At 49.8% G+C, this 12,995-nt stretch overlaps 1 protein-coding gene across 7 annotated transcripts in view; it reads right to left on the bottom strand.

Moving 5' to 3' along the window:
* Positions 1–470: 470 nt before the first annotated feature.
* The window catches only part of ACIN1 (apoptotic chromatin condensation inducer 1), a 32,034-nt gene continuing 19,509 nt past the window's right edge, over positions 471–12,995 (bottom strand). For 2 of the 7 annotated variants that reach the window (XM_045525619.1, XM_045525646.1), the window contains 11 exons: positions 9,875–10,016; positions 6,371–6,413; positions 5,023–5,156; positions 4,772–4,924; positions 4,098–4,236; positions 3,592–3,737; positions 3,096–3,203; positions 2,847–2,954; positions 2,272–2,596; positions 2,067–2,167; positions 471–1,397 (listed from right to left, as the gene is read on the bottom strand). In XM_045525619.1, coding sequence (XP_045381575.1) covers positions 1,071–1,397; positions 2,067–2,167; positions 2,272–2,596; positions 2,847–2,954; positions 3,096–3,203; positions 3,592–3,737; positions 4,098–4,236; positions 4,772–4,924; positions 5,023–5,156; positions 6,371–6,413; positions 9,875–10,016 — 1,726 coding nt within the window. In that variant the 3' untranslated portion in view covers positions 471–1,070. Of the gene's footprint in view, positions 1,398–2,066; positions 2,168–2,271; positions 2,597–2,846; positions 2,955–3,095; positions 3,204–3,591; positions 3,738–4,097; positions 4,237–4,771; positions 4,925–5,022; positions 5,157–6,370; positions 6,414–9,874; positions 10,017–11,458; positions 11,907–12,995 lie in introns of those variants that run through there. The other 5 variants (XM_045525652.1, XM_045525661.1, XM_045525639.1 and 2 more) reach the window with 5 other exon arrangements.

Raw genomic sequence — 12,995 nt, 5'->3', positions numbered from 1 at the left:
GGGTCAGGGACAGAGGCACGATATCGGCGGGAGGGCAGAGATGGGGAGTGGAACCTTTTGGGGGAAGCTCGTTTACAGGGGATAACAGAGCGAGGGACTGCCGCCCCCTGGTGGCAGTTGTGGGAAGCACCTCCAAGGTGGCGAGCAGGTGACCAAATGCCTAACCTAATCGTGCACAGGACTGGGGGACCAGGAAAGAAGCTTCCTAGCCCTGCTGGGGTTCCGCCAGGGAACTAGGCCTCCCCATTTCCCGGGGGGTCTTCCTCTCCACCCTCAAGTGAGGAAGGTCCACAGCTTTCGGCTCGTTAGAGCCAAAGCAGGGATGGAAGACGGTGCAAGTCCCTGCTCCAGGAAGCAGCAGTCAGCCTAAATGACTGTGTGGAACGCAAGGACGCCTGCTCCATGCTTCAGACATCCTCTTCAACTCAGTTTCCCACCCAAGCCCTGCTCAACGAAAGCCACTCACACAGTTTAAAACTAAGTCAGATTTTTATTTTTTTCCATAGACCACATCATTTAATAATAAAAAAAATAAAAATAAAAATTGAACAAAAGGAAAAGGTGGATATAAAGTGGAACCGGGGGACTCGGTGGGCAAGAGGCAAGGGCTGCAGGACAGAAGAAACTGGGAACTGCAGGGGCCCCGGAACTCAGGAGGAGATGCTGATTCAGCTCATAGGTGACCCAGTCCTGGCCCCGGCTGTTCCCAAGAGGAGGCTGTGAGTACCCCAAGGGAGGTGGTGAGCAGGATGGAGGAAAAATGAAAGAGGTTTGGGGCACCTGGCTGTTCCCCTCTGGCCAACCACCTCCTTCCCTAACCTAGCTCTTGCCTCTCACAGACTTAACAGGAAATGAGAGGGAGGAGAGGGCTAAGGCCCAAGAGACAGGTTAAGGGGTCTGTGTGTGTGTGGGGGGGGAAGGATGGCCACTGTTCCACTTGGTATGTGGGGACAGGTGGTGTGAAAGACTCTTGGTTCCAGAGTGGTGGAAACTATACCTATCCCTCTGTGGCCTGTAACCCCCCTGGGGCAGAGTGGCTGGTACCTGCAGCTCTCCTAGTGTTGTCCCAGCTAGCGGCGCCCACCCCGGTCCCGCACAGGTGTGCTCCGACTCCGGCTTCTGCTGTGGCGCTTGGTGTCTCTGCGATCCCTCTCCCTGCCTCGTTCCCGGTCCCTTTCTCTATCACGGTCTCGGTCCCCCCTCTCACGTTCCCTTTCCCTCTCTCTCTCCCTGTCCCTCTCTCGGCTGTGCTCCCGACGTTTCTCTCGCTCCAGTTGTCTGTTCCGTTCCCGCTCAGCTTCTTTCTCCCGCTCCTTCTGTTCTTCTTCTTCTTGCTCCTTTCGCCGCTTCTCTCGTTCCTTGGCCCGTTCAGCCCGCTCTGCCTCCTTCTGAACAATCTGTAGCCAGGCAAGAAAGGCAGAGAGCAGGCATCAGTCCTGAGCACATCAGTGCACCTGTGCCTGGACCCTGTACTCCTAGCTTCGCTGTTAAGCAGGAGAGGGGGTGGGGGCTCAGTAACTGCTTCTGTCTTTCTCAGAGCGCCTCTCTCCCTCCAAGTTTTCAACTTTTATACACACGACAGGTACTGGCACCATCCACGCCTGGCCTCTGGTATTTTCCTAGCTACCGTCAACCCTAAATAGGAACAAATTTCTTTTCTCTTTAGTTGACTAACATAAGCCGAACATTCCCAAAAGTCCTATCACTAAGAAACTAAACTTAAAAAACAGAGAAATGGGTAAGCTTATAAAACATGATTTCTCAGCTAACTATTATAAAATCAAGTTGCAAGGAGCTTGGTTGGCACAGCCAGCTTCCCAGACGCCCACACACATCACTCAGTTCCTGTCTGTGAGTCCATCTTCACCCACTTGGGCTTGGTTTCTCTACGGCATATTCATCAACTGTTTAAAACTGCCTCTTTCTGTGATTATTAGTTTCTTCCCCTATTATGCTAAGCTAATAAATACCTGGCCTACTCACTCTCACAGCCATTATGAATCTCCCCGGGCACTGACCCCAAGCCTTGATGCGATTTTGCACAGGGCACAAAGGAAAGCACTCACCTGGCTGTCAGTCAGTGGGAGCCAATAGATGCAGGGAGCTGCCTTGGTCTTTCGGAAAAGGTCGTCCAGCAGCTTGGCAGGAGGTTCCTCCTGGGCTTTCTCTGAGGTAGAAGTGAATCAGATTTGATGCACATGACCCTCTGACCCATCCCATTTAGATCCTTTCCCACCTACCAGTGGGCACGTGTGCCCCATAGCTAAATACCTTTCTTCTCACTCTTCTTTTCTTTAGACTTCGCTCGTTCCTTGCGGCGGCGATCACGGGACCGTGATCGAGAACGGGGACCTTCTCGAACTTTGTCCCGATCCCATTCACGCTCTGATCGAGTTCGTTCCCGCCGCTCCATTTCCCGTTCCCGCTCTGCCCACTGTTCCCGCACCGCCCGCTCCTGCTCCCGCTGCTCTGCCCGGGGGTGCTGTGGTGGCTGGACCGGGGGTGGGGGTGGGGGGTGCAGGGGCCGTGGTATCCCCTGCTCCTCTGTCTTAGTTTCAGAGGGACGGTCCACCAAGAGGCCCCGATGATAATCCAGCTGTGGGCAGAGAGGACGGACAAGGACAGTCAGGATGGAGATAACATCACTTCTACTGAAGGAGCCCAGGTATCAGGGATACAGACACTTTGAAGCCCCATAGTTCAACTAAAGGAACCAAAGCGGGGGTGTAGGGAAGAAGGAAGAACAGAATCGCAGTGACTGCAAGTTTGGCCAGGATCTCAGCTGGAATCTAGCAGATAATGGCCTCCTCTGCCCCTCCCCTCCTTCCTTTCCCTAGGTTTCTTACCTCATCTTGCTCAGCATAGTCAGCACAAAGGAATTTGGGATTGGACTGGGGCCATTTGACCCCATGCAGAGCTGTGCGGGTGGCAACAGCTTCCTCTACTGTTGAGTACTGGTGGACAGAAGGGAGAAGACAGAGGGTCAAAGTGTGTCTGCGATCCTTCCCACTTGCTGCAATGTCCTTTAACCTGCTCACATTGATCCCAAAAGTAAATATCTGCCACAACCTATAGAATCAGCTTCTTCCCCTCACCGTTACAAAGCAGTGAGATTTGATCTTGTCAATCCAGAAGGCCTCTTCCACCAAGGTTCCTGTACGCCCCAACAATTCCTTCAGTTGGCCTAAAGTGAAGGGACGAACCTGCCAATGAAAACGGACTTTCAGGGTCTTGAAGAAGACAACACCCGTATATGCAGCCTTAAGTTTCCCCGGGCTACTGTCACAGGAGTAGTTTCAATGTTTGGGTGAGGGCAGCAATGTCAGGAACCCTGTAGTAAGAATGTGAGAAGAGTGGTAGCACTAACGGAGACATACGTGCCAGGCCCTCTGACACAAGTCCTCAAAAAAACCCTGCGGGGTGATAGTTCCCCACTCCCCATTTTTCAGATGAGGAAATAGATTAGGTAACTCACTGAAGGTCAGTGAGTAAGTTACTGGCAGATCTAGGAGATGAACCTAGGAAGCATAAGTCCAAAGCTCAAACTCTTAACCACTAAACAAGTCTGACATGTGAGAACCAATGACTTACCAAATTGGAGATATGGACAATGTTGCTGATCTTGCCCCGGGGTGGGGAGGGCACCTGGGCAGTTCGGACTGGGTCATCAATTGTAATAGAAACTCCAGACTTCTGCTGGCTAATGGAACGTCTAGTTAAGGTATCCCCTAAAGTCACTATGAAAGAGAGCACAAGAACAGCCTTCAGGAGGAGAAATGTGGGCTCTTTCACCTCCAATATAACTCTCACAATTCCCTTTCTTTGATTCCCTACCAAGCAGCCACTCTTCCAGCTAAAAGAGCTGAGCACTATAATGTGCAAAACAGCATAGTGATATAGCAAAGTCCAGGCTAACCTCCAAGATTAAACGGACTCAAACCTGGCCTCCAAGTAGCTTAGTATCTAGGAGGAGATGACAGATATGGAAAAATACTACAATAAAATGGAGAAAACATTAAATGCCTTAAGAGGTCCAAATGAAGTGCTCTGGGAATTCAGGCTCCTGCGACACATTTCTCTCACAATATGACACCCACCTTTCTTTACTTCATGCTCCACAGGTGGGGGCAAGGCCACCTCTACTGACACCTGGGGAGGTACAGGAGGTTCTGCTTCAGGTTCCTCTTCTTCCTCTTCTTCCCTCTGCCCATTCTCCTGCCCCTCTGCAGGCACTACCTGTAAAGACATCAGAAAACAGAGGGAGTTAAATACCAAACTAGCATATTTTCAGCCTCTGGTTCCCTAGTGAGAGTGAGCATCAGAGCCAACCTAGCATAGCATGTTCCCTCTACGAGTGGGCAGATTTCATTATTCAGTTCACCTCCACCAGATCCTGGGATTGTTAGTGCCTTAGCTTTGCCTTGAGAAAAACTAAAGCAGGGGCTGGCAAATTTTTTCTGTACAGGTCAAGATAGTAAATATCTTAGGCTTTGTGAGCCACACAGTCTCTGTTGCAACTATTCAACTCTGGTGTTGTGGCACATAAGTAGCCACAGACAAGAGTAAATGAATAGGTGTGGAGATGTTTCAATAAAACTTTACTTACAACAACAGGCAGCCAGCTGGATTTGGTAGTCTGACCCCTCAAAGTAGCAATTAACCCATCCCTCTGCACAGATGAAGAGTTCCCTCCTAGGACTTTACCTTAGCTTCTCAGTTGCCTGCTGTGTCCACTGCCCCCTCCCCTGGTGCTGGGGTGCAGGAGCCTTACCTGAGTGACTGTCCGGCATATTTTCAGCCCCTTGTCATGGGTCCCGTCATCGCCATTACGCTCTGTCTCATCCTCAGAGATGCGGGAGTCATCAGCATGAAGATCCACAACAGCCTCCTGCCCCGCCAGGGGTTTGATGTCGGGGATGAGGCTCTGGGACACAGATACCCCCCCACCCCGTTACACTGGGCCCATGTCTACTCCCACCTTAAGGTGTCTTATCCTCCCTTCCGTGGCTCCTCCCACCTCACCTTGAGTGACTCAGTGGTGATACTGATGGAAGGTTTCTTCTGTGTGGTGGCTGTGCTGGCTCCCCAACGTCGTTTCCGACTAGGCTGGCCCCCCTCTGTGTCACTGTTTCCAGCTGGCACCCCCTTGGTAGCTGCTGTCCCCAAGAAATAGGACCCAACAATTAGATGGTCTCAGGACCTCTGCTAGTTCACACCTTAACACCCACAGGTTACCTTTGGCTGGAGTTTTGGTAAAAGGTTAATTTAAGGAAATCATATTCGGGGACTGGGAAAACCACGGCTTCAGAGTGAATAATAAAAGGGCTGCAGTCCCTTCCTGACAGATGGAAACTACTAATTTCCAAAAACAATAAGAGAAGGGTAGCTAGTTTGGTTAGCAGTTTAAACTTTTAGTTGTAGGCAGTAATATCTGAAGTAGTGGGGAAGAAAAACTGAGGATGACACAGGAATGCAGAATAAACAAGATGACTATGGGATACTAAAACGTAAGTAGAACTGAAGATCATGATGTGATCTGGTCATTCTTTAAGTTAATTTCCCTACTACAGATTGATATTTAAGTTGTAAACATCTATTATACCTTGAAATTTAGAGTTCCTCATTGGGAAAATGTTAAAAATATTGTTTCGGGTGTGGGGACTTTCATTTCCTCAGATGTTCTTAGAATAAAGCATAAGCTAGTAAGCATTCCATAGAAGTCCCTCAAACTCACTCCTGGTTCTGAGTGTTCAGACATCTAAAAGAACAACTGCCTCTAAGACGAAATGGGAAACGGTCTGAGATAGCTCAGGGCGTATCTCATTAAAATGTGACTGGGGAAATATGACAGGGATTGTCTAAAGTTCTTTTTTTTTTTTTTTGAGACAGAGTCTCGCTTTGTTGCCCGGGCTAGAGTGAGTGCCGTGGCGTCAGCCTAGCTCACAGCAACCTCAAACACCTGGGCTTAAGCAATTCTTCTGCCTCAGCCTCCCGAGTAGCTGGGACTACAGGCATGCGCCACCACGCCCAGCTAATTTTTTCTACATATATTTTTTAGTTGTCCAAATAATTTCTATTTTTTTTTTTAGTAGAGACGGGGTCTCGCTCTTGCTCAGGCTGGTCTCGAACTCCAGACCTCGAGGGATCCACCCGCCTCGGCTTCCCAGACTGCTAGGATTACAGGCGTGAGCCACCGCACCCAGCCTAAAGTTCTGAATTTCAAAATAGAACCCTATACAGAAGAGGCACATTTGCTAGGCAGAGGGGGCAGGGTTGGGGGGGGGTTGGACCCGAGATTGGGAATCTATTTCTCAATGAATGCTATTTTTTGGTATTCCAGACCTTTATCAGGGATTTGGGGCTGACTTACAGACAACGGAGATCTTCCTCTTGAATGATTTGGGCAGCAAGCTCTGTATAGAGAAGAACAGGGGGGAAAAAGAGAAAGAGAGACACCCCACAGAGAGGGGGGAAGGAGGTTAGATGGGGTAGTCTTAGTATAGGCTCCAAAGACATAGAGAGACAGAGAGACAGAGAGAGAGAGGTAGAAAGACACAGAGACAGACAGAGACCAAAAACAGAAGCGGCAAACGGCAAAAACGAAGCAGAATCAATGCAAGTTAGAGGAAAAAAATAAAACCAAACATCACAGCAGGGAAAAGTCATCTAGTCCACACCACACCTATGTATTAGCTTTACCAGAAATAAGCTGGAAGAGGAATTCAGTAGCCCCTCAGCCCTGTTGGTCATGCCCTCTTCTTTCTACTATCTCTATGGGATGAGAGAACACCAAGCCCCACAAGCTGTGCCCAGAACTCGGTTCATCTAGTCCTCCTAGGTCCTTCTTTGCTAACTCGAGAAAAACACGAGGAAACAAGGAAAATGAACTTTGGATGGCAACAAGGCAACTCCCCTCTTTTCCTCAATGGCCAGCCTGGTGCTCACTGACAATGCCTTTGAAATGCCTGGACAGCAGACGGTCATTTCCAGATTGGTCAGACCCCCACCACAGTGTGGAAAAGGGTAGCACCAGACCCACTGGGGATGAGGCTCCTGAGCCAAGTGTCAGCAGAAAGAACTTAAAAAGGTGTCTTTTTGGTAACGGAATGTTCTTACGGAGGGCAGACCATCCCCAGGGAAATTCTCAGACTTTCCAACCACCAACTGTAGCTCCAGTAGAGCCTCACTGTTTCCTCTCCAACCAGGGCTCGAGCCTTAGGGGCTCTGAGGACTGGAAGACAGCAGTCAGTGGGAGAAAGACTATAGACAGGCCAAAAAAAAAAAAAAAAAGGGAGAGAGAGAAAAGGGGGACAGAGCATTTTTAGATTTAGGTGCTTATTTCTGGAAAAACTAAGACCACCCTACCACCTTTCTAAAGGGTAGGGCAGAACCCTCTTGATGAAATCCCTTTTCCCCATCCACCCCCCGGCCCCGTTTGTGTCGTCTAACCAAGTCTCCTTGGTCTCTGTTAAGGGCCAGCCTGACCCCTAGCCAGGCCGCTCTTGATGGGTAAGTTAGTGAGAAAAAAAAGGTCTTAATTAAAACAGGAAAAACATGAACCAAATAAATAAATAAATCCAATAAAGAAATCAGAAAAACAAAGATAAAGAAAAAAATTAAAATAAAAGATTAAAAAAGGAGGAAGAAAATAAAGAAGAAAATAAACTAGGAATATGACAAATGTTCCAGGTACCATCTCACACCTGGGATCTTCAGTTCAGCCAATCGCACCTCACTGTGTACTGTATCTAGTCAACCGCCGGTCCAATCAGAATGAGCCCTCCCTGCTAGGCGCTGTGCAATTGGTGGGGGGTTGGGTTGGCAAAAAAGGTGGGCGCACGGCGTGGTAGTCAGCACGGCACTGCCAGAGTCCTCCCAGGGGCGCAGGGGGGGCGGGAGGGAAACGTGTGGGGGAACGCTGCCCAGTTTCCATGATGTCAAGACAGTTCACTGGCGGTGGCCAGGCTCAGCGAGGGATAGAGGGGGGAAAAGGGGCAGAGACATCAGTCCTGGCCCTGTAGGGGCATCATCTTGCAGTCCCTGATGAGATGGCCTGTGAGTAGCAGGAATGATCCTTGCCTTTTATCGTGAGAGGCAGGCAGGACCCTATGTCCAGCAGTGGCAAGCTGCAGCAATAACACCACCCAATACTTGGATCCAGGTGATGACTTCAGAGTCCCTTTCTCCTCTGCCTGTAACTGAGGAGGGGGTCCTCTCACTGAGTAGGATCATGGAGCCTCTGATGAAGGTAGCCTGGGGGTAGTAGGTGAATATCCCCAGGACCTGGCAGACACTCAGCAGCAAGGTCAGAATGCTTTTCTTCTGAGAGTTGTGGGTGACATATCCTCAGGGACTCCAGCTGAGACAGTGGTTCCAGTCAGGTAGATGAATGAGTCCCTGCCTCCAGGGATGGAGGAGAAGTTGGAGCAACCAACATGCTGCCCTTCACCATGGACAACAGGGACCAAAGGAAAGTCCATCTGATGAGCAAGTGGTGATACATGGGCTGGGCTGTCATCAGCATTAAATCCCTGGGGCTCAGACCCTAGACTCCTCTGCAGGGTTCCTAGTCGTCACAGCTTAAGCAGAGGGCCCCACTCAGCGTTTTACAGCATGGCACTGTGATCACAAACATTGACTTTTTAGGAGGTCTTGGCGCCCTAGATGGGGATCCCAACAGTCTGTAGGAAACAAGGCAACCCACAGTCCTCAAAAGGGCAAGGGCATGTGGGCAGACGCCCCAGCACTGGCACAAGCTCTTCTTGGGGTGTCCCAAGTAGGGAGATGATGCAAGTCCACCCCTTTCCAAATGCTTTTTGCTTTCTCAATATAAGTCTCTCCAGAACAGTGTTCTTCTCGGCCCCCTGATGTAAGCAAGACAGGGAGGCAAAAGGGGGCCCATCACAGGAGCCCATATACATGCCCCCCTCTGGCCAAGACACCTGGATAGCAGACTTGGCTCTGATTGGGCAGCTCAGTAGCAGCGGGTGGGTCCAGAGGAAGAGGCGGCATCAGCGATTGGCCAGTTGGGCAGGGTTATATTTTACGGGCGGATTACCGTACATGAGGTACTTGGACAAAGTTTTACGGGGAAGAAGGACCTTGTAATAAATAATATTCTGCACATCAAATCACTTTCACCGGCCCCCACCCCCGCAACACACACCAGAGAAAGGCTACACACACAACAGTCCCTCCCACCCTGTTACCCCACTCCCAAACCCAGCTACTTCTTTCTCTATCGCTTGAAGAGCCAAGAAGACTTCGCTGGCTCTGATGGGGGGAGCCCATTGAATTGGGTGCAGGACACAGATAATATATATGTCCAAAAGGAGGCAGAGGGGTCGTAGATAGGGAGAAGGGGCTTTCTGGATCACAAGTGCTGGCTTCTAAGTAGCTACAGCTCTACAATGAGACCACTGGGGGGCAGATGAGGAACAAAAATTCCTCAGCATGGCTGGTTCAGTGAGAACCACCAAAGCCCACTAGATGGCGCTGGGCTCCATCAGGCTTTCAAAAAGGAGGGAAAGCTAAAGAAGTTACCATGGGGAGAAGCTTGGGAAGACAGCAGGAAAAACTGCGCCTGGTCTTGAATAAAGGGCCATTATCAGACTTTCCAGTTAGTTACAAACTTCTAGGAGTCTGGACTGCACTACTTCCCCAACAAGGAAAGAAGGAATGAGCCCTGTCCCCATCACAAGGGGTCTCCCTTGCTAAACCAGCGAATTCTCTCTTGGCCCTATCCTGATCCAAGGCCCTGCCTCATCCCTTCTTTAAGTTATCCCACCGTGTAAGAGGGATCACCAGAGTGGTCTACTCTTTCCCCTAGGTCCACTTCTGCCCACCCGCCCCAACAGGTGGCTTGAATATTTACCTCTTTCTTCTCCTCATCTTCAGCACTGCCCTCTGGGCGCTCATCATTGCTGACTTGTTCTGCAATAGGCATGGGAGGCTCTGGAACATCATTTTCAGGTCTGTTTTCACTTGTGTCCATGGTCACTTCCTCCTTCTCCTCACTGACAGGATGGGGAAAGGTTGGGAGGGAAGGGCAGGGAAGAACCAAGGGGAAGAGAGAGCAAGACATTAGCTTTTGGGCCAGGAACCCCCCCATGCCTCATCACTTGGGTGACACTGGGAGGGATCTTTTCAGATCAAGACTAGAGACCTAGCCCCCACGGGAAAAGTGGGAAACCGTTTTCCTTGGGGAAAGAGCATGGCTCACAGCAACCATATCCGCCCACTGCCCAGATGGGATAAAGCTGTTATGTGTGGGGTTAGGACTCCACCTGTTTTTAGGCAGTAACTCACCAAAGTACTCTTATATGAAAGGAGAAACACCCTTCCTCTGGAAATGTCCCTCAAAAGTGACTGTGTTGGCTACAACCCTGTTGCCTCCCTATCCCCTGGCCAGAGGCACCATTATGTAGCAAAAGTACATGAGAAACTAAGGGAAGCCCCAGTCCTTAAAAAGACAAGAATAGCCATGGCTGTGGCAAATGATCCGACCTGTGTTTAATCAACTGCTTAATAAGTAAAGGCCTGCTGGCCCACAGGATCTGGAGACACCAGGAACGGAGAAAATGGTGGGGGTGGGGGCTGCAGGGAGAAAGTAGGGCTGGTGAAAGTTCAAGCTTCAACAAGGTCCCTCTCTCATCTAAAACTGCTGAAGAGAATATGAATGCTCAGAGAAGAATCAGGCCGCTTTTACCTGCTCAGAGGTGTAGGAACTGTTCTTACATTCGGCTTTCACCCAGTCTCTCCCACTCCCTCATTCCAACTTCCAAGAGATAAAGAGAGCAGGCCTCCCAGTCAGGACACACCCTCCCCCACACCAGGCAGCTTCCCCCCACCAACATTGAACCCACTCCCCCACTCTTAATCACACATTTCAGGCAAAGAACCCCAGAGATTCACTTCAGATAAACTATCTTCCCACCTTCGTTTTGTCTTCATCCCTAACTTCTCTCTCAAATCTCACCCCCTCTACCACCCAAACACTGGGCAAAAAATCCAATCAAGACGATGAGAGGCCTAAGTCTTGTGAGAGGGGAAAGCAAGCCTCCCCAGGCCGATCACCACCAGAAAACTCAGCATTCCCAACAGGCTGACTGACACTCAGAGGTCAGAAGAACCTCCCTAGAGCAGTCAGGGAGGGATGCATGGGCTAGGGGGAGGGGAAAATCGGAACTGTGCCCCCAGCTAACAGGCCCCCACAGAAACACGAGATGCAACTGCTTAAATCTACAGAAAAGGCTTATCGAAAAAATACCTTATTTTCCCACACAGAGAGGGCAAATGGGGCCAATTAGAAATCGGGCAGGAAGGACAAAGAGGGAAAGCAGAATGACTGAAAACAAACCAAAACGAAAGACGGACTAAAAGCCATAGGGAAGAGAAGGAAGATGAGGGGAGCTAGAGTGGTGGGGAAAAGGCATACATGGAAATGTGAAGCTCTCACCCTTCTTTGCTTTCTGATAACATGATTTTTTTTCTCCCCCTGGAAGTGCTGTTTATCCCTTTCTGGAATGGAAGAAATAATAAAAACCAAACAAAAAAAAATCCTAAAAAATTTTAAAAACCACCTTCCCTGTCCCAAAATCCCATCACCTCCTCCCCAGCCACCCGATCCAGAGAGAGAAAATCGAGATGCAGCAACTGGGGATCCAAAAAATGGTAAATGGAAGGGGAGGTGGTGGTGGTGCGGGGAGGCTAACATAGATCTGGCTTTTAAGAGATAAGCGTTAAGTCCTCACGGCAAACCCCGAGTTCGGCTGGATTGGTCTCTCTGGAGAAGGAGGAGGAAGAGGGCCAGGCTGTTGGTAGTGGCTGGCTCTATTGTATTGGCGGAGCGGCAGCGATCAGCCGGAGACATGCAGGGGAGCCATCTTGCCACTTACCCAGCAGCCCGTGTGTGCGGATGGGGGAGGGCCCTGCTGCAGCAGGGGAGGGGAAAGAAAAGAGGGAGGGAGCTGAGCGAGCAAGGTTCTTATCCTCTGGCAGGCCACAGGGAGCTGACTGCTGGCTCTAGAGGCCTAGCCTTCTTTTCTCAGGTTACAACAGCTACAGAGGCCTAACCCCACAGGGCAAGCATGCTCCCTCTCAGTCTTCCCAGGGGGCGGGAGAGGGGGCTGTGTGGAGGACTTGCAAAGTTACAGCTGCTCGATTCCAGAGACTAGAAGGCAGGCAAACAGCAGACTTGGGAGTGAAAAAAGATTAAAGAAGAAAGATAAAGCCAAAGTTGAAAAATGATTAAAGGAGGAAGATAATCAAAGCCTCCATTCCTCTCATAGAAAGGAGGGGCATAAGCAGTTTTATGTGCCCACCACCCTGTCCAGGAAGCCAAGCATGGAACACTGATTGAAACCACATCAGCCAGTCAGATGCTCAAGGTGGGATGGGAACTGTCACTATCCAATCAGGATAGTATCTGGCTGCTCACCCCTGGCAAAGAGCACGTGTTACTACTCCAGCCTATCCTTTTCCCAGGGATGGCAGAGGTAAGTGGATAAACAAGTAGAGTTCTTTTTTGAATTACTCATGGGGGGAGGGTGGGTGTCTCTGAAGAGATGACAGACAACTTTGTTTCATAGAGTCTTTAATAAGGTCACCCTGCCCAGGGTCCACTGCAGTCAGAAAAGGAAAAGGATAAACAGGGCAAGGGGACCTTGGGTAGCTGAAGCTTGGACTCCAAGGTGAGAGCTCTGAAGGAGATAAGACAGTAAAGTGAGAGAGCCATTACATGGGGCAAAGGAGAGGGAGATCAGCAGGGCAGAAAGTTATTGTGAACTAAGCAGAAAATATTAATCACGGACATCTTTACCAGACCAAATGTGAAGTGGGAAACAGACCCTAACAATTCAAAAAGCACTCAGTAGATACGCAAAATGCTTAATTTGTTGACTGCCAAGGCGCTCCTTTTATATCCTACCGGCAGTAGAGGTTTAACATTAAGACAAGCTTCTGAGACCTTTACCAAAAGCTCAGTATCTCACGTG

This window comes from Lemur catta, chromosome 1, assembly GCF_020740605.2.
Source record: "Lemur catta isolate mLemCat1 chromosome 1, mLemCat1.pri, whole genome shotgun sequence".
Classification (NCBI taxonomy): Eukaryota; Metazoa; Chordata; class Mammalia; order Primates; family Lemuridae; genus Lemur; species Lemur catta.
Note: the sequence above shows the minus strand (reverse complement) of the source record. Positions and strands in the feature narration are given on the sequence as shown.